Source organism: Ictidomys tridecemlineatus, chromosome 5 (genome assembly GCF_052094955.1).
Source record: "Ictidomys tridecemlineatus isolate mIctTri1 chromosome 5, mIctTri1.hap1, whole genome shotgun sequence".
Lineage (NCBI taxonomy): Eukaryota > Metazoa > Chordata > Mammalia > Rodentia > Sciuridae > Ictidomys > Ictidomys tridecemlineatus.
Genome location: NC_135481.1, coordinates 96,631,875 through 96,650,774, shown reverse-complemented (window position 1 = coordinate 96,650,774; position 18,900 = coordinate 96,631,875). Strand labels below are relative to the sequence as shown.

The window sequence follows — 18,900 nt, the reverse complement described above, 5'->3', positions numbered from 1 at the left end:
TGAACCGGAAATAAAACGCATGAAGGAACCAGGCCAATCAGAAAACGATTTTTACTTCCTTGGGCGGGACAAAGTATAAGGACGCCCTAGAAGCCAATAAGAGGCTTATGAAGGGGCGTAGAGCCAAGAAAGGGTGTAGTAGCACTGCCACCGCCGCCTTTATCTCCGCTTCTGTTTCCTTCTGCCTAGCTAAGAAGATGACTGTAGGAAGGTCTGCAGGATCCCCTGATGGGGCAGAGTGGACAAGTCAGGTGAGGAGAGAAAGAAGAGAGGTAGCAGGGCTGCGCTTAGGAAACGAATCCCTAAGTGAGGGAACTGTTTGGCGTTGCCTTGGAGACAGAAGGCAGGGGCGTGTCACCGAGGGGCTGGGGGTTAAAATTGGCAGCATTTAGGCCTTTGGAGGCGGATTCTTGTCTTCGGGATTCGAACTATTTGTGCCATGCTCTTGGACAAAAACAGTGGAGTTCAGTTTTTGCTTGTCCTCTCATCTATATTATGACAGTTGTTGTCCCTATGTTGTAAAAGAGAATACAGAGGCATAGGAAGATTAAGAAATTTGCCCACAAATCCACATAGACAAAAAGTAGGTTAGTAATTAGGGGAATTAGGGAATGTCTACTAAAGGATATGGAGGTTTTTTGGGGGGGGGGGACAGGGCGATGAAGATGTTCTAAAATTTGTTGTGATAGTTGCATAACTCTGTACTAAAACCCATCAGATTATGCTCTTTGAATGAATTGTTTGCTATGGAAATTAAATATCAACAACGATTTTTTTTTTAAAGAAATTTGCCTGAGACAACTGCTCTTCAGTAACATAGCCAGGACTACAGCGTATACACAGCTTTGCCTCAGAATCTAGCATTCTATCTAGTCTTACAGTTGGACCTTACAGAACCCAGTGAAACCAAATATATCTCCTGGAGGAATGCAGTGTCCTGCCTTCAGTTGATTTGCCTTTTGCAACAATTCATCTACATCCTGGCTCCATGCCAACCTCTCGGAGGACATCTAATGCCACCATGCTCCAGTCACAGTGGCTCTCTTTCTTATATAAGATTCAAGTCTTTTCCTTTCCGGGATCCTGTATCAAGGCCTTTACCTTTGCTGTTCCTTGACTCCAGAATATTCTTACCTCAAATCTTAGCAAAACTGGTTCCTTCTCGTTAATTGGGTGTCAATCCAAAACTCCTCCATAATGAGAAAATAAAAATCAGCTCAGGACTGAGAAAGCACAGATATCCCCAGCTTATGACGGTTCATCTAATGATTTTACAAGTTTACAATGGTAGGAAAGCACTAAGTATTCAGTAGAAACCACATTTCACATTTTGAATTTTGATCTTTACCCTAACTAGCAATATCATACTCTCTCCATACTGGTAGAGAGACAGAGAGCTATAGCTCCCAGTTAGTGACACAGTCGTAAGGGTGAATAACATAATCTATAGTTTGCTGTAAATAACATAACATAATAACATAATGTATAGTTTGTTGCTAAGCTAGGACATTCATTAAATTGGGTGTATTAGATGCATTTGTTTTTTTACTTATTTTTTACTTAGGTTTACATAACCCTATCATATGTCAAGGAACATTTGTATCCCCCAGACCATAACAGACACAGATAAAGCCAGCTGCAAAATCAGCAGGAAATAGTGTTTCTCTTGGGGCCATAATATAGCTACAAAATTACTAACACCCCTTCTTCTAAATGATAATGCTTACTTAACAGTTACTTACCTTTCCCTGCAGGGAAAAAAATGCTCAATTACCCACTCACTAAACCATTCCCATGTTGGGTGTGGTGGCACACACCTGTAATCCCAGCCACTCTGGAGGCTGAGGCAGGAGAATCACAAAGCTATATCCATCCCTTTTTAAAAACTTTTTATTTTGAGAAAGTCTTGATAAATTGCCCAGGTTGGGTTGGAATTTGTGATCCCCAGTACTACAAAACAACAACAAAAACCCAATACTAAAAGAAAAGGTTAAATTGTTCCTACTTCATGACTGCACCCATCCTCTTATGACCTTCCTAAGAATCAATCAGACAAGCCAACACTAAAACCCTGCCACTAATACGCACACACCGGGTTCCTTATTGTTTCTCATGATGTACTATAATTAATAAACATCACTCTGATTATGGATACATTCCTAGTGACTCTAATAGATTTTATCAACATAAAAGTTTTCCATAAGTAACCCATCACTCTATAACCTCAGTGTTTATGCTTTTATTTGAATATGTGATCTTATTATATTTTCTGTCTCCTCTCACTAGAATGTAAGCTTCTTGAGAATAGAGACCTTGTTTGTCTTGTTTTCAGTCTAGTATGTTAGATATCCAACAGATATTTTCTATATGAATGAATGAATGAAGTTTTGTTGTTGTCATTTTCCAGCGCTGGGCACAAATCCAATCCTTGAGCATGCTAGGCAAGCTTTCTACCCTGAGCTACACCCCTAGCCCCTGAATAAATTATTTAAAATTTGGTTGGGTGTCTCATGTTCTAGGATATCACTCTTTCCATTAGACTACATTGTCCTATTAATCATCCATTTCTAGTGATAGAATAGAAATTAGTTAGAACATGAGAAAAGCAGGGGCCTAAACAGGGCAACAAGAGAAGAACAACAGGTAAATCTCAAGGAAAGTGGGTACAGAGTGTGCCCAAGGTCCTGGGTAGGATTCCTGGAATGCATGGTGCAGGTTAGGTGCTCTGCTTACTGTACTGCAGGGATAGGGAACATGCTTTAGCTCTTTGCTTCCCTTTCCTGCCCTACAACCAAGCACAACTGTATACCAGGATGTGAAATTTTTTTAGAGCAAGGAACACATCTTATTTGTTCCTCTTATCCCTAATATACTAAGACTTATTCAAAGTGAAATTAATCATTATGTTTTGAAGATTGTAGAAATTATAGTTTAACTCACAGTTTATTTCTATTCCATTTTAGATACTTTCCCCCCAATCTTCCTCTGACACGGAGGCAGAAGACAAACTGTCTGGGGATGGTATGGTTTTACCCAGGGCTGGAAAACTCCATGAGCTCCTCAGCCTAGAGGATGAGACAGAGTCCACCTCTGTCTCAACTGGAAGCTTTTATGACTCCCTACAGGTTCTAAAGCAGAGGGACAAACAGGGTCTGTTGGAGTCCCTTTTTCAGGCTGACTCAGACAGTGATAAGAACATCTCTGAAGATGATGAGGTCCTAGAGAATTTCTTCCAGGACAAGGGCAGGGGGAAGCCACAGATCCAGTACCCTGGATCTCAGAGGTAAGGCTCTATAGTCAACAGCTACCCCACTCCACCACTCTGGGTTAGTCATGCCATGTCTTTGGGCTGTATCTTCCTTTGTCATGTAGGGACCATGTCTGCAAATTTCTATTTAGGCAGGCTCTGGCTCATAATCAAGTTTTGAGTCCAACCAACTGTTTTGATTTCTACCAGCAATCCTAAATTATTGTGGGCAACTCTTAGTTCAATGAAACATTAGAATTGATTAAAGGAATGTCTTTCCTAAACAAACCTTTCCCCAAGAATGACAAGGTACTTTGACCTTGGCCAACTCGGCTTTTGCTCATTTAGTATTTGCTTTCTCCTCCCAGTAACCTTATAAGTGGATATTATATTTGTCACTCTACATATGAGGAAATTCATAATCTTAAGGTTTGAAGCAGGTCTTTAACTTAGATCTAATTCTAAATTCCTGCTTTGACCTATTGCACTGTTTTCTCTGTCATATGCAAATAAGAGTGCAAACATGGCAGTTTGTGGATCAATTCTGAGAACATTTCTACTAGGCTGCTAGGATTGCCTGTGGGAAGAGTGGGGAGGCCTCATGGAAGAGTTATGGATATAGAGGCTTATGGGGCTGTGAGATCAGGCTGAGAAGCTAGCTGTGGCTTGCCTGGCAAAGAGGCCTGGGGAAGAGGATCAGGAAACAGCAGGGCCTCCTGACTGCCCAGTCCTCCACACACAGACCTGCTCTCTCCCACAGGTGTGACTCCACAAGGCGCTGCAGCTCCCTGAACAGCCTTTCCTCTGGTGTTCCCAAGGCTCAGGCCCAGCCGCCCTCAGGCTCCAAGTCTGCCTCCCAGCACAGAAGTGTCAACTCCTGGACATCGTCCATCACCGTCCCTCAGCCATTCTGCATGACAGTGCGGGAGGCCCAAAAGAAAGCTCAGTGGCTGGCCTCCCCTGCCTCCTTTGAGCAGAAGAGGCAGCAGGCCCAGAGGCAGGGCCAAGAGGAGGCTGAGTGCCACAGACAGTTCCGAGCACAGCCTGTACCTGCACATGTCTACCTACCCCTCTACCAGGACATCATGGAGCGCAGGGAGGCCCAGAGACAGGCAGGGATCCAGAAGAGGAAGGAACTGCTCCTCTCATCCTTAAGGCCCTTCAGCTTCCTGGAGAAGGAGGAGCAGCGAAAGGAAGCTGCACGACAGAGAGACCTGGCTACCACAGTGAAGGCTACAGTCCCCCCAAAGAAGGCCATAAGAAGGATCCCCAAGTCCATTCTGGAACCAGCCCTTGGGGACAAACTCGAGGGTAAAGATATCCTTGCCACCTGCCGCCTCCTGCTTGTGGGTACCAAAAGACCCAGTTGGTTAGTTGGCTTGGCTTGGAGATGAGCTGTCTGGGTGGACCCAAAAGAGGCTGCAGGCTCAGTGTAGGCCATGAGGGAGGTTTAAAAAATATATGTGAATAAGGGCCTCAGGCTTTATTCATTCCACAGCCACATATGGTACTTACCAGGCACTGTTCTCTGATGAATAAGCAAACATGGAGTTTGTAGACATGTGAGGAGGCAGATAATAGAAAAATAATTATAATTGGGATAAATCAGCCATGTGTAGTCATTTGTGATCTCAGCTACTTGGCTGAGGTGGGAGGATCCAAGTTCCAGGCCAGTGTAGATAATTCAGCAAGACTCTGTCTCAAAATAAAAAATAAAAAGGCTGGGGGATATAGCTCAGTGGCAAAGCACTCCTGAATTTAATCCCCAGTACCCTTCCCCCATTTTTTTTTTTTCTCTTTAAGGAGGTGAGAGCTCTTTCCCTCTCCCTGCTGCATGTGCCCACAAGCCCTGGTGGAGGTCACCTCCAGTCTAAGACAACATGTGGCTGGGCCTTCACTGGGCTTTCAACAGGCAGAAAAATAAATGGCTATCATGTTACACTGATATTTTGCCTTCCCCAAACTTTTAAAATAAAATTTTAATTAAAATGACTAGGAATATAGCTGAGTGGTAGAACATCCTGGGTTCAATTCCCAGTACCACAGAACAACAGCAGCAAAAACAAATGGGATGAGTCATTTGTAAGAATTAAAGGGAGGAAGCATTGAGCATGCAATAAAAGTACCTAATTCAGTGTGTGGTGAGGAGAGAGAGAGAAGTTCAGGAGGGATCCAGAGAAAGTGAGCTCTGGGATGATCCTGACAGAGGAACCATAGTTAATTTGGTGAAGAGGGAGGAGGAAGAGCCAAGTAGAAATGTGGCCTAGAGGTAGATGGAAGCTGAGAGGATCAGAGAAGGGTGACAAGGGAGGAAGGATAGGTATAAGAAAGCTTTGAGGAGACTTGCTGGCCACTTGGATGAGTTTGGATTCCATCCCAAGGGCACTGGCAGGTTTTAAGTAGCGTGGCTCATGATCAGATACGAAGTTTAGAAAGATCACTTGCTATTGTAGATAATTAAAGGTGGCAGCAAAACTGGAGAGATGTTGATCTAATAGGCCATTTCAACAATTCAGTTTAGACATCATGAAACTAACAGTGGGGATGAAGAAAAGAGAGAGGCTAGAGAAAGGCTAAAGAGGAAGATACAGAAAGTTTGACAGGAGAGAGGGAAGACGCGACAATTGTTTGGGCAAAGGGTGTGGGCATTTGAGTAGCTAGAGAGAAGCAGGGGGATGGCCTGATTTCCCCTGCTTTGTCTCTAAAGAGGAAGTTGTAGAAAGTGCCCAACAAGCATAAATGGTAGCTGTTTCTGCAGTATGACTAGCATGGGCAGTGGTGGCCTGGTTACCATATACTAATGAGCATTCCAGAAAAAAGAAAAAAAGCAAACTCATTTTCGAAAAATTTTTAAGTTTGTAAAATTTTGCCATTTCTTTATATTGTGGCCAAATGCAGGTTTCCCACAGGATGTCAGTGGGTTTACAGTGTTCCTGAAGAGTTAACAGTTGACTTAACACTACTGCTGGTGCTTTTGGTGTGAAGCTTGGTCTGTATGAACTCATCACTGCCCTGATTCTTTCTCCGCAGAAGCCGAGCTCCTCAGAAAAATTCGCATCCAGATGAGGGCCCTGGACATGCTCCGGAAGGCCTCCTCCCCTGTTGCCTCCTCTAGTAGCCGGGCTGATTCGCAGCCCCGCACAGCTGCCCGAACCCAGGAGAAAAAGCTTGGCTTTCTGCAGCCTGACTTTGGATTCCAGCCTCAGGTGAATCCTGTTGTTCCTGACCATGAGGGTCTATATCAAGCCTTCCAGAGAAGAGCTGCCAAGAGAAAGGAAACCCGGGAGGCAACTCGCAACAAGCCCTTCTTGCTGAGGACCGCCAACCTTCGTCATTCTCCACGATCCTGTGATGCTTCCACCACTGAAGGAAGGAGGGTGAGGGCCCAGGGAACTGTGGGAGGGCCAGGACCTCCTGGGGCATGAAATGCAGGATGGGCCTGGGGCTTGAAGGAAAGCACTTCTCATGACATTTTTCTACATTAACTCTCTTTTTTTTTAATATTTATTTTTTAGTTTTTGGCGGACACAACATCTTTGTTTTGTATGTGGTGTTGAGGATCGAACCCGGGCCACACGCATGCCAGGCAAGCACGCTACTGCTTGAGCCACATCCCCAGCCCAACCTTAAAGACTCTTTTTTTCCCCCCAGCCTTTTTTAAATTTTGAGACAGGGTCTTAAGCTGCTAAGACTGACCTTCAACTTGGGATCCTTCTGTCTCCCCCTCCTGTGTCCAGGCATATCAGTTGTAAGCAGATCCACATTCCTGCAAATTTAAGACCTCAGGAGCACTCCTTTTCATTCCCTCTATCTAGAAGGATTTTGCAGATATATGCACAAGCAGATCTGGAAGGCAGGGAATTGGGATCAATTGCTTGTGTCCCTATACCATTTCCAAGGAAATATCATTTGATAAAAAACTTTAGGGTTATTATCCTAGTCTTGTCCTGGTTACTAACCCAGAGATCTTATTATCTTTGTCTTATTCCTAGGAATAAAATGGAAGATTCTCATTTTCAGTCTTTCACTGAAATTGAATCTCAACTAAGACAGAAACTAGTCATACATGCTATCCCACCAATACCAGCTTTCCTTTCTTCTAGGGTTCCCCAGAGCCACCAGCTACACTCCTAACAAGGAGTCGTTCTCTGAGTGGCCTTGCTTCCCTCTCCACCAACACCCTCCCTGTGCATATCACAGATGCCACCAGGAAGAGGGAATCTGCAGTCAGGTGAGTGGTCAGGCTGCATAAGACTCAATGCTCTGATCTGGGTAAAATTCGGGAATCCACCTTCCTGTGAGGCCTTCTCACTTGTCCTCAGAGACACCACAAAGGGATTGAAAGATTCCTTGATCAGGGCAGGAATACATGTGGTCTCCATGACTGGGGCTAGCCACCACTCAGTTCTCTAGGGGACTTATTTGGTGCAAGGCACAATATTAAGGCTGAAGATCCTTTAGAAACCTAAAGTGTAATATCTAGTCTGAAATATAGAAAAGCTCAGATGCTATTACTGTATTTTGTAATGAATACTGTGAGGGCACCAGGCAGCCTGGGGCAGAGGTCTCTTGCCTTTTGGAAAAATGTCTGAGATGAAATCTAAAGAATGACAGGGAGTTAGACATATGAAGGCTTGAGAGAAAGAGAGTTCCAGACAGAATAACATGCACAAAAGCCTATACATAAAAAGAGGGTGGTAGCCACGAAGAACAAGAATTCAGAAAAGTGTGATAGCAGGTGGCTGAACCTGCCACAAAGATAATGAAACACTGATTACCTAGAAATGCTCTGAGAGTCATCTTAGGGAGATGTCAGAGTCTGGAAGTAGGAGTTTTTTGTTTATTTGGCTTTTGCAGTGTTGGGGGCGGGGGATAGAACCCCAGAGTCTTGAGCATGTGAGCCAAGAACTCTACCACTGAGCTGTACACTCTCCAGCCCAGCCTGTTTATTTTTAACTCTTCAGCTGACCTCATTCTGGTATTGTTCTCTTTGAGCCAGTCCCCAGGAGAGTTCCTTCTCCTTCAGGCCTCTGAGGTAAAGCAAAGCAGGATGGTCCTGGGAAAGGACTAACATCTAGTACCTCTAAATACCTTCCCATGGGGCTTCCATGGAAGTAGACAGAATTTACTTGGCTCCTGCAGGCAAGAGGGATTGTAGAAATGTACTTAAGATCCACAAGACATAAATGCATCTCTTAAATGCATCAGTTCCTAAAGCCCAATAAGAGTGGCCTCATGAACAAGAAGCCAGCCAGCTATGGAGAATACCCACATCTCTGTTCCCACAGTAAGGAATTGGACATTTTCTTTCTTCCCTCCCTTTTTTTGGTACCAGAGATTGAACTCAGGGCACTCAACCACTGAGCCACATCCACAGCCCTATTTTGTATTTTATTTAGAGACAGGGTCTCACTGAGTTGTTTAGTGTCTTGCCATTGCTGAGGCTGTATTTGAACTCAACGATCCTCCTGTCTCAGCCTCTGGTGTGCCACCACGCCCAGCTTTCTTCTTTTAAAAACAGTGCTGAGGGGCTGGGGATGTGGCTCAAGCGGTAGCGCGCTCGCCTGGCATGCGTGCGGCCCGGGTTCGATCCTCAGCACCACATACCAACAAAGATGTTGTGTCCGCCGAGAACTAAAAAATAATTATTAAAAAAATTCTCTCTCTATCTCTCTCTCTCTCTCCTCTCTCACTCTCTCTTTAAAAAAAAAAAAATAAAAAAATAAAAAAATAAAAACAGTGCTGAGGATCTAACCCAGGATCTCACGCAAGCTAGACAAGTGCTTACCAGTGAACTACATCACTAACGCTGGAGTTTGATTTTTTTTTTTTCCCTTTTGTATGGGAGACTGAAACTTAAGTCCTTGCTCTTGCTAGGCCAGAGTCCTACCAATGAGTTACATATTTGACCCTTTATTTTTATTTAGAGACAAGGTCTTAATAAATTGCCCAGACCATCTTCAAACTTTGCAATTCTCCTGCCTCAGCCTTCCGGGTAGTTGGTATTACAGGCGTGTACCACCACACTTGGCTCAGAATTTGGTTAAATTTCATGCCCTTTCTTAATAAATGTTCACATCCCAGTGCAGGCCTTAATTTTTTTTCTTTTTGGTAGAACTCGCCATAGAATCTTGTAGAATGGTAATTACACAAACCAAGCGCTGCAAGTTGGCCCCAAATTTTCAGTGGGTATTGAAGGAGGCTAATTTCCAGTTCTTTTTATATATGCAAATTGTGAATTACAAACCCGGGGCTAGGTTATGGCTCAGTGGTAGCATGCTTGCCTAGCATGCATGAGGCACTGGGTTTGATCCATAAAAATAAAGACAATAAAGTCCATCAACAACTAAAAAGATATTATTAAAAACAACTAAAAAGATATTAAAAAAAATAATCACAAACCCAAATACCTTCCTGCCCACTGTTTACAGTTTTCAAGGGTAGAGATTCTAGTTCTGATCATGGCTTTCTTGTTGGCATGTTGGAGACTGAGCCTCAGACTCCTTCTCTGTAAAAGGGGAGCTTACAGTCTTTACATTATGAGGCCCTTTTGAAGATTACATGAAATGTAATAGTATTTGATTCATGGGTGGGTAGTCCAGCAAATGGTAGTTGTTAATATTGTTTCCAGATAAGTGAGGAACCTAGCAGATTTTCTGAGTATTTGGCTATTTAAGGATATACATGTCTCAAGTTCAATGAATGAACTTTTCCCATAATGCTGGAAAGGTTTCATTTCCCAATGCATTTAATCCCAGAAGCTTATTCTTCCTGAAAATGGCACCATGGTCAATTATCTGCCTCATTCATAAAAAACAAACAAACAAAAAAACACTTTCCAGAAAGAGTACTACAATTGCTTCTAAATATACCCAGGTTGATTATCTGTACTCTTATTTTTGTTCTCTCCCTTTAGAAGTTCACTTGAAAAAAAAGACAGAGTAGATGAGAGCATTCGGTGGTTGGAGATGCACAAAAAGAAGTGTCAAGCAATGTCTAAATCTGTGACCTTGCGTGCAAAAGCCATGGATCCCCATAAAAGCCTGGAGGAGGTGTTCAAAGAAAAGCTGAAAGAGAACCGGTTAGTGTCAAAAGGGTGCAGGTCTTGGGATCCAACATATGGTTGCCCGGAATATGTGGAGTTATTAAGCTTCTGTGATCACAGGGAATCAAGAATTTTGCCAGGCAGTTAGGAATTTATAATACACATGGGAGTTATTCTGCTCAATATAAATGAAGGGCATTCTAGATTGAAAAAGATGGAATTCTTTTTAGAAATCTTATCAATTCCAGGAATAATGACCGTAAAAGAGCAAAAGAGTATAAGAAAGAATTGGAGGAAATGAAGAAGAGAATACAAAAGAGACCATATCTCTTCGAACAAGTTACCAAGGTAAAACTCAACTATCACTCATTTTCTTTTCTGCCTGAATGTGATCTTAGAAGTTAAGAAACAATTTTAGTATGTGGGCACTGATCATTTCCTTAAGATTCAGATATTCTAAATTGAAACACCTTTTATTACTACCATGTTTCCCCCTTAAATATAGGTCTTCATGGGTTCAGACGCTCACAAACACCCCAAAAGGCTCTTTCTAGATTAACTTTGGCTTTCAGGCTGAAAGAATCATTTGAAGATATTCTCTAGACTTAAGGGGAAGGTGAACTCAGTTGCGACTTCCCTAAGCAAGTCTGTTCAGCCCACAAAGGAAACCATCCCAGGCAGTTTGAGATCATGTTCTTTATATCCCTTTTCCCTCAGTTTGAGTCAATAGTTGGGATTCCACAGTGGCTGGTTCCAGTTTCTGAGTATTAGCTCCATCCTGTAGATATTGCAGGATCTAGGCATGTAGGGGTCCAGGTCCACCCCCTGCCCCCAGCACACCTGTATGCCACCAACACACTGGACTGTCTGGGTTTACTTAGCAACTCACATTGTTCAAAATCTCAAGCTGACCTTCTTTTTATGTTAATTTGTGTCAAACAGGTTTAGTCTTTAGATCCCAACAGATTTTTTCAACACACTAGGAAAAACCCAGAGTACTACAATTTTGCTCTTGAATAATACTTAAACTAAAACAAGCAAAAAATAACATTCACATACAGATTATCATCCTTATGTTAAGAATGTTCCCAATGCACCTTACTTTCTTCTGTCTTGGTGTTCCTAAGAATGGTTTGGTTGCTTTTAAATCGTAAACTGCTGGGTGCAGTGGTGCCCATCTATAACCCAGCAACTTAGTAGGCTGAAGCAGAATCAAAAGTTCAAAGCCAGTCTCAGCAATTTAATGAGGCCCTGAGTTAGCTAGACTCTGTTTCAAAATTTTTAAAAAAAGAACTGGAGATGTTACTTAGTGGTAAAGCACCCCAGGTTTAATCCCCAGTGCCAAAAAATAAGAAAATGAAAATAAATAAAAAACTTTAAATCTTAAAATGGTTTTAGTCCCCCATTCTTCATCTGAGTCTCACTTCATCTCCCACAAATTCAAGTCCTCGTTTTTAAAGGTGTGGTTCCCAAATTAAGAGTTGGCTTCTCCTGAAGACATAGAGTTGCAGGCCTCTTCTGCAATTGGAACCGAATTTGAAAAATGATCTGTTTCAAACTAAAGAAATCTAAATCTAATATCAATTTATATTTTATTCACAGCCACACTATGCCTAATTCAAATGTGTTGTATGGCGATCCCAGAATTTGTCATATAAAATAAGTACAGGATTTTGATCTCAAAATGAGTGGTTGTTTTAAAGGTTCCTCCCAGTGATGTTGCTGAAGATAACAATTTAGAGCTGCAGAGTGACAGCAGCATCTCAGATTAAGATTATGCATTTTAACAAGACCCTCTGGGGCTCAATTGTACATTAAAGCTTGAAAAAAAGTAATTTTTATGCAAATCTGTCAAGCAAGTTTTGAAGGTGGTGGTAGGGACATTATTGTAGAGATACTGATTAAGATGGCAATTCCCAAGATAGCTACAGCAGATTAATTTCTATCCTTCAGGACCTTGCCAAGAAAGAAGCAGAACAACGGTATCGAGACACCCTGAAGCAGGCTGGACTGGAGGAAGACTTTGTGAGGAACAAGAGTCGAGGCACCCGGGCTGTACAATGGAAGGAGGAGTCTAATGCCAAGGATTCCCCCAGGTAAAGTGAAAGGGAGAAAAGGATAGCATCTCCATTATTCTCAATTCTGTTTCTCAAGTTCCAGTATATCCTCCACTAATTCCTGTTTTCCCCTTAGACACGGTGCTTTATAGCCAAGCATGGTGGCACATGTGTGCAATCCATAAGATTTGGGATTATTAAGGCAGGAGGATTGCAAGTTCACGGCCAGCCTCAGGCATTTAGCAAAACCCTGCCTCAAAATATAAAAAGGAGTAGAAATGTAGCTCAGTGGTGAAGTACCCTGGGTTCAATTCCCAAAAACAAAACAGAAATGTCTCTTTATAGCCAGGCATCATATGCCAGTAATCCCAGTGACTCAGGAAGCTAAGGTAGGAGAATCACCAGTTTGAGACCAGTCTGGGCAACTTAGTGAGATCTAAGGGGCTGGAGTTGTGGCTCAGTGGTAGAGTGCTTGCATGGCATATGTGAGGCCCTGGGTTTGATCCTCAGTACCACATATAAATAAATAAAAGACCCAATGACAACTAAAAAATATTAAAAAAAAAAAAAAAAAGAGCTAGAAATGTAGCTCAGTGGACTGCCCTTACTAGGTTCAATCCCTCATACAGGGGGGGAAAAAAAAAGTTGAGGCCATTCTTAAACTTTATACATTGCTTTCTTTAATTTAAAATATTCTGTTTCATAATGTTTTCATTTACTTTGCAGCATCTATGAAACTACAAACCTCAGCATCAATGATCCTCAGAAGGATTTAGAAGGATCTCTAGAACAGCTTCTAAGCCCCCAAAAAGAATCGGAGGAGCTGTATTATGAATCATCAGACCATCTGAAATCATTGGCCTAATCAGCTCATGTAACATTACTGCTTTTGTGCATCAAATATCTCACTAGGGGTTGAGTCAAGGCAGCACTTAATATTCAAACTTGGGTTTGAATATTGCTACTATTAGAGAATAAGGAAAAGAAGAGTGACAGATAACAGGAATGTTTTTAAAGAATCAAATTAGAGAAGCTCAGGATAGAGGGATCATAACCTAGACCTAAGGGGTCTTACTTTGTACCTGCATTTAAGAGCAACTATAGAAAAAAGAACACAAGCCAAAATGCTAATCAGGGCTGTTCAGGAAACATGAGTGAGTTAAATGGGGTAGATATAAGATAGGAGATAGTAAAGAACCAGAGAGCATAAATCCTGTAAGAATACAGGCCCAGAATTACAACATCAGCTATTGTCATCAGAAACCAGAAATGTTACAGCTACTTGGGAGACTGAAGCAGGAGGATCACAAGTTCAAGGCTAGCCTCAGAAACTTAGCAAGAACCTGTCTTAAAAAAAAAAAGGCCAGAGCTGGGGGCTAAAGCTTTAGTGGCAGAGCACTCCCCATGGACTTAATCTCCAGTACCAGATACACACACACACAACACACACACAAAGCCAGAAATGTGCATCTTGGCAACTAATTAAAAATTATTTAGGCCAGGCATGGTGGCACCCACCTGTAATCCCAGCAAATTGGGAGGCTAGGCAGGGGGATTGAGAGTTCAAAGCCAGCTTCGGCAAAAACGAGGTACTAAGCAATTCAGACCCTGACTCTAAATAAAATACAATAGGGCTGGGGATGTGGCTTAGTGTTTGAGTGCCCCTGAGTTCAATCCCTGGTACCCCTTGCCAAAGTTATTTTATGTGGGCAAAATAAAACATCTGTTTACCAGATTTAGCCCATGGGGGATGACAAATTTGCAACCTTTAGTTCAGGGTTTCTTATCCTTAGCACTTAATATTTTGGGATTTTTTTTTTAATTGGTAGTTATGAGAGGAAGCTGTCCTTTATAGGCAGGATCCCTGGTCTTTACTCAGTAGCACTTTCTTTTAGTTTGACAACCAAAAGTGTTTCCAGATATTGCCAGATGTCCCCTAGAGGACAAAAACTTCCCAGGGTGAGAATCATCCAATATCAAAGTAAGACTGCAGAAGGCAAACACTGGGATTTAATTGCCATGAACTGAATCCACATAGCACAGGAGGAGTATGCATATCTTTTAACAAATTATCTTTCTAGAAAAAATTCAAAATTATCTGTTGTTGTTGCTGTTTTCTCAGATGCAGACATGGTCTTTTCTGATGGTAACAGAAGGATACTCTCAAAACAACCATCTGAGTTTGCTAGTTAGAAATGAAGACACTCATGTTTCCTAAGACTCCTCAGTTCTGCTTTACCTCATGGAATCCTAATAATAAATCAGTGTTCTATCTTTAAAGAGAAGGAATGAATTATTTATTTTCTCTATAAGGAAACAAGTTTTGTCTAAAACAAGAACCAAATAACTGCCTGGGCTGTTTTGTTTATTTAAAGGGAAAAATGGATCATGTAATTTTTAACTTAAAAAACAAAACAAAAAAACCTCTTAACATGCTACTATTATGTTCCATAAGCAAAGAAAACAAAGTGACCAAGTAGAGGTGTACAGGACAAGACAGTACCTCAGCCTGGGCCAAGGGGAGATTCAAGTAATTTATTTTTTGCAGCCCAATGGCTGAGAGTCTGTTACTCAGGTTGCTAAAGGGAGAATGCAGACAGAACTGACATCACTCCCTTCTTCAAAGCAACAAGGCATCTTGAAAACTTCTGGTGAAGTTCCGTAGTTGGTGACAGGACATTGTTCATCCCTGTTAAAAGATAGCTGGATCTGGGATGAAAGCTCTTCAAAGGAAAACCTCCCCTCAACCAATCATAATGGAAAACTTAAGCCAACACGTAATTGAATTCACTTTAGGGAAAAGTCTATCCCAAATTTTTGCAGTGGGGAGAGAGGCAGGTAATTACCCATCCCACAGTCACTGCTTGGCTCCTTGTCTGAATTAGATGGTGGCTGAAGAAAAGCTCTCATAATCCATTTTCTCTGCCAGGGAAGATAAACAGGCAAAAGTAGAGTCTTGTCCTTCACATATTCATTTAGTTCTGGCAGGTCGTGAGCCTTTGCATCCTTATTCCCACTATGCATTCTGGGATCAGAGCTGCTCTTCCAGGAGCACCCATGCTCATGTCCGTCTTTCAGTTAAATCTCCTTGGTTTAGTAACTGTAAAAGATTGAAAGCATATCTAAAATAGGTTATAGGTGAATTATAGGAAAATTAATTCATAATAAGTACAAGGGTTAAGAGTGAAGGGTAGGGAACACACTTGGGAGGTAAGTGAAGGACATTTAGTTCTGAAGCAAAAGACAAGCATAGACTGATAGATCTTTTTCATATATTATCCTTGGGACAGCACTTGGGCCACTTCGTGATGCTGTCATATGAACTATGGCAATAAAATATCCTGTCTATAAACAGATCTATTGTTTGAATAGTCACTTACTTACCAATCAGTGATGGAGGAATGTGTAACTTACAAGGAAATCAGAAATAGTGGAGCTAAAACTCTTTAGATGTTTGTGTCAGCCAAAACATAGACTGAAACCTGAATGAGAAGAAAGCAGGAAAGGAGCCATTCTGTTATAAGACCTAAGAACTGAAAAGGGTTTAAAAGAATACCTTTTCTTTGATGAAGGGATATAGTCCTGAGGGACACTCTGAGGGTGTCAGCAAACACTGACATTCTACTTGACACATAAGGCTTCTGTTCAAAGGGAGGTTTCGTGTAATATAAATCACAAAATTATATATTTTCCTATATTATTATAAAAAGAAAGTGAGATGGCGCCCAGGGTTGTGGCTCAGTGGCAGAGAGCTTGCCTTGTACATGTGAGGTACTGGGTTCAATCCTCAACACCACATAAAAATAAAGATTGTGTCCATGTACAACTAAACAAAATTTTTAAAAAGTGAGATGGGAGCAATTCAGTGAAATTCAAAATAAAAATTAGGCTTAACATCAAATGAGGTAAGTTCTTGAGCTTGATATGTATTTATTTGGTGATCTTAATTTGGATGAAGGTAATTTATATAGCAGAATTTAGTGATGGAATTAAAAGAAAATTTAAACAAAGTTTAAAGAAATATTCAAAACTTAAACCATATATTTCCTTTGATGCTGTGTGGTACGGATATAAGAATGGTGTATTTTTGGCCTGGGGATATAGTTCAGTGGTAGAGCCCCTGCCTACCACACACAGAGACCCGGGTTTGATCCCCAGCACTGAAAAAAGAAAATGTTTAGAATGTAGGCCAAGATTCTGATAAGGCTGCACTCAAACTCAGCAATGGCACTTTTGGAGAAACAAACAGAATTTGTAATTATGTTTTCTGCTTTGATTTATTTGGAAAATACTCTAAGATATAGTTGAAGCTGGCTGGGTTCAAAGCTATACTGGTTCTTGAATTCAAGAATGTAAACTCAATGTAAATATGGAACCTCACTTGGGATGACCTTTAGTGGGTAAGAGTCCAAAAGCCCAGGTTGCAATCAGCCCTGTGCAATGAGTCCTTTAATTCTTAGAGGAGACCTCAGGCAATACTAAGAAAAACCAGAAATTATATAATCTGAACCCTTTGAATAAATTCCCCCATCACCTTTGATACTGGGGATTGAATGCAAGAGAGCTCTACTACTGAGCTACATCCCCCGACTTTTAAAAAATTTTTTGTTGTTGTTTGAAACAAAACATTTTATTATGGATTAAGAGGCACACAGAAATAGAGACACTTGTACAATAGATCCATGTGTCCTTCACTAAGCTTAAACAGACATTAACTCAGAGTCAAACTCATTTCAACTCATCCCTTCCCTGCCACCACCACTGCTAATCTACTAAACTATTCTGAAGCAAATCCTTGTTCAATGATTTCTGTCATAAATAAGTCGTCCTTATGGATATCTAAAAGATGAGCACTTTTTATAAAAATATAATCACAATATCATTATCCCAGCTAAAACAAAGTAACAGTAATTTCTTAATATTATCCCGTATGCAGTTGGCCTTGCTGAGCTTGGCCTTGAAGTTGTGATCTTCTTGCCTCAGCCTCCTGGGTCACTGGGATTACGGAATTGTGCTACTACACCTGAATTTGAATGAGAGTTGGCTCAAAGTTTTTTTTTTTTTAACATTTTCCATGAAATTTCTGATACCTGATTTGTTACCTGATTTGTTCTCTGATTTTTTTTTTTTTTAAACTAGGGATTGAACCCAGAGGTGCTTTACCACTGAGCTGTATTCCCAGTCCTTTTTCTTTTTAATTTTAAAGCCGGGTCTCACTAAATTGCTGAGGCTGGCTTCGAACTTGTGATCCTCCTGCTTCAGCTTCACAAGCTGCTGTGTTTACAGGCATGCACCACTGTGCCTAGCTGACCTCTGATATTCTTGTGCATGTTAAGAAAGTGCTCTACAACTGAACTACCCCTTCAGCTCAAAAGAATTCTTAGAAATCAACATAACTAACTCACCAGAGCAAAGGACAGTTAGTACTTAGTCCTTGGATTAGGAAGAAGACTAAGCCTGGAGCCTTGAATGCCTTATTAAAATGAAGGTACTAGAGAATATGATATGCCCACCTAGAAAAGAAGAGGAGCTACACAGTGGAAACATCCATGGTAAGGAGAAGACAATAAGGCAAGAGATGTGGGGCTCAGCAGAGGGTGTGTCTGTAAATATACAAGGATACGTGAGGTAAAAAGTGATAGTGCAGGAATTTTAGTTACATTAAAGGCAGCAATTTCCTCTTTGAGTTAATATTTTTCTGTTAAGTGTTCAGGGCTTTCATTATGAAATTGGGTACTTAGGGGCTGTTAGACCCTTAGCTTTTTGGGGGGTAAAGGACTTACTGTGTTCTTTTGTTTGTTTTTACAGTACTGAAGATCAACCCAGGATCTTGCATATGCTAGGTAAGTCCTCTACCAGTGAGCTATATTCCAAGTCCTCTTTTGATTTTTACTTATTTATTTTTAATAATTTTTTTTGGTACTAGGGAGTAAAACCTGGGGCACCTTTACCACTACAGTACATTCCCAGTCCTTTTTCTATTTTGAGACAGGATCTCACTAAATTTTGGAGGCTGGTCTTGAACTTGCAATCCTCCTATCTCAGCGTCCCAAAGTCTCTGGGCTTAACAGGTATGCTCCACCACCACCTGGCTCCTCTTTTGATTTTTAGGCAATCTATGTTACCAAGTCTGCCTAAGGTTGTCAGTAGGCAGCATCTACAGGTCAATGCCAAGACCCATGTGCCTAGGTTCAAATGAACAAATTTACTATTTCTAGAATTCTGCATATGTAAACATGATCATATTTTACCCATGCAGTAGCTCCCTATTGCCCCCAGGACAAAAATCATGTCTTAGAAAGCCCTTCAAGAAGGAACCAGCTTAGGGCTGGGGATGTGGCTCAAGCAGTAGCGCATTTGCCTGGCATGCGTGTGGCCCGGGTTCAATCCTCAGTACCACATACAAAAACAAAAGATGTTGTGTCCGCCAATAACTAAAATATAAATATTAAAATTCTCTCTGTCTCTCTCTTTAAAAGAAAAAAAAAAAAAGAAGGAACCAGCTTAGGGGCTGGGGTTGTGGCTCAGAAATAGAGCACTTGCCTACCATG

The 18,900-nt window shown here is 41.4% G+C and overlaps 2 protein-coding genes across 15 annotated transcripts in view; one reads left to right on the top strand and one right to left on the bottom strand.

Moving 5' to 3' along the window:
* The first annotated feature begins 77 nt into the window (after positions 1-77).
* Fam161b (FAM161 centrosomal protein B) lies at positions 78-18,806 on the top strand. 4 transcript variants are annotated; one of them, XR_013439126.1, is made up of 10 exons: positions 80-251; positions 2,964-3,283; positions 4,008-4,558; positions 6,278-6,624; positions 7,351-7,478; positions 10,164-10,328; positions 10,541-10,640; positions 12,246-12,388; positions 13,076-17,901; positions 18,158-18,806. XR_013439126.1 is itself a non-coding variant. In XM_078050508.1 (10 exons), exons 1-9 carry the CDS (start codon positions 108-110, stop codon positions 13,212-13,214), a joined length of 2,037 nt encoding a protein of 678 aa, XP_077906634.1. In that variant the 5' UTR covers positions 80-107; the 3' UTR covers positions 13,215-13,223; positions 18,158-18,806. The 4 variants fall into 4 exon arrangements, 3 of the variants coding, with proteins under 3 accessions (XP_077906635.1, XP_077906634.1, XP_013212314.3); XM_078050508.1 differs by having other exon boundaries at positions 13,076-13,223; XM_013356860.4 differs by lacking the exon at positions 18,158-18,806 and having other exon boundaries at positions 13,076-13,223; positions 14,472-14,634.
* Positions 14,870-18,900, bottom strand: part of Znf410 (zinc finger protein 410) — a 37,433-nt gene continuing 33,402 nt past the window's right edge. For 8 of the 11 annotated variants that reach the window (XM_078050516.1, XM_078050514.1, XM_078050521.1 and 5 more), the window contains one exon: positions 14,870-15,471. In XM_078050516.1, the coding sequence (XP_077906642.1) occupies positions 15,424-15,471 (48 nt within the window). In that variant the 3' untranslated portion in view covers positions 14,870-15,423. The remainder of the gene's footprint in view (positions 15,472-18,900) is intronic. The other 3 variants (XM_078050515.1, XM_078050522.1, XM_078050523.1) reach the window with 1 other exon arrangement.

Bases quoted from the DNA above. Each gene is read 5' to 3' on its own strand.
- Fam161b (XM_078050508.1), top strand. From the start codon at position 108: ATGAAGGGGCGTAGAGCCAAGAAAGGGTGTAGTAGCACTGCCACCGCC. The intron at 3,284-4,007 runs GTAAGGCTCTAT...TCTCTCCCACAG, and splicing joins CAGTACCCTGGATCTCAGAG to GTGTGACTCCACAAGGCGCT. The intron at 10,641-12,245 runs GTAAAACTCAAC...TCTATCCTTCAG, and splicing joins TCTTCGAACAAGTTACCAAG to GACCTTGCCAAGAAAGAAGC.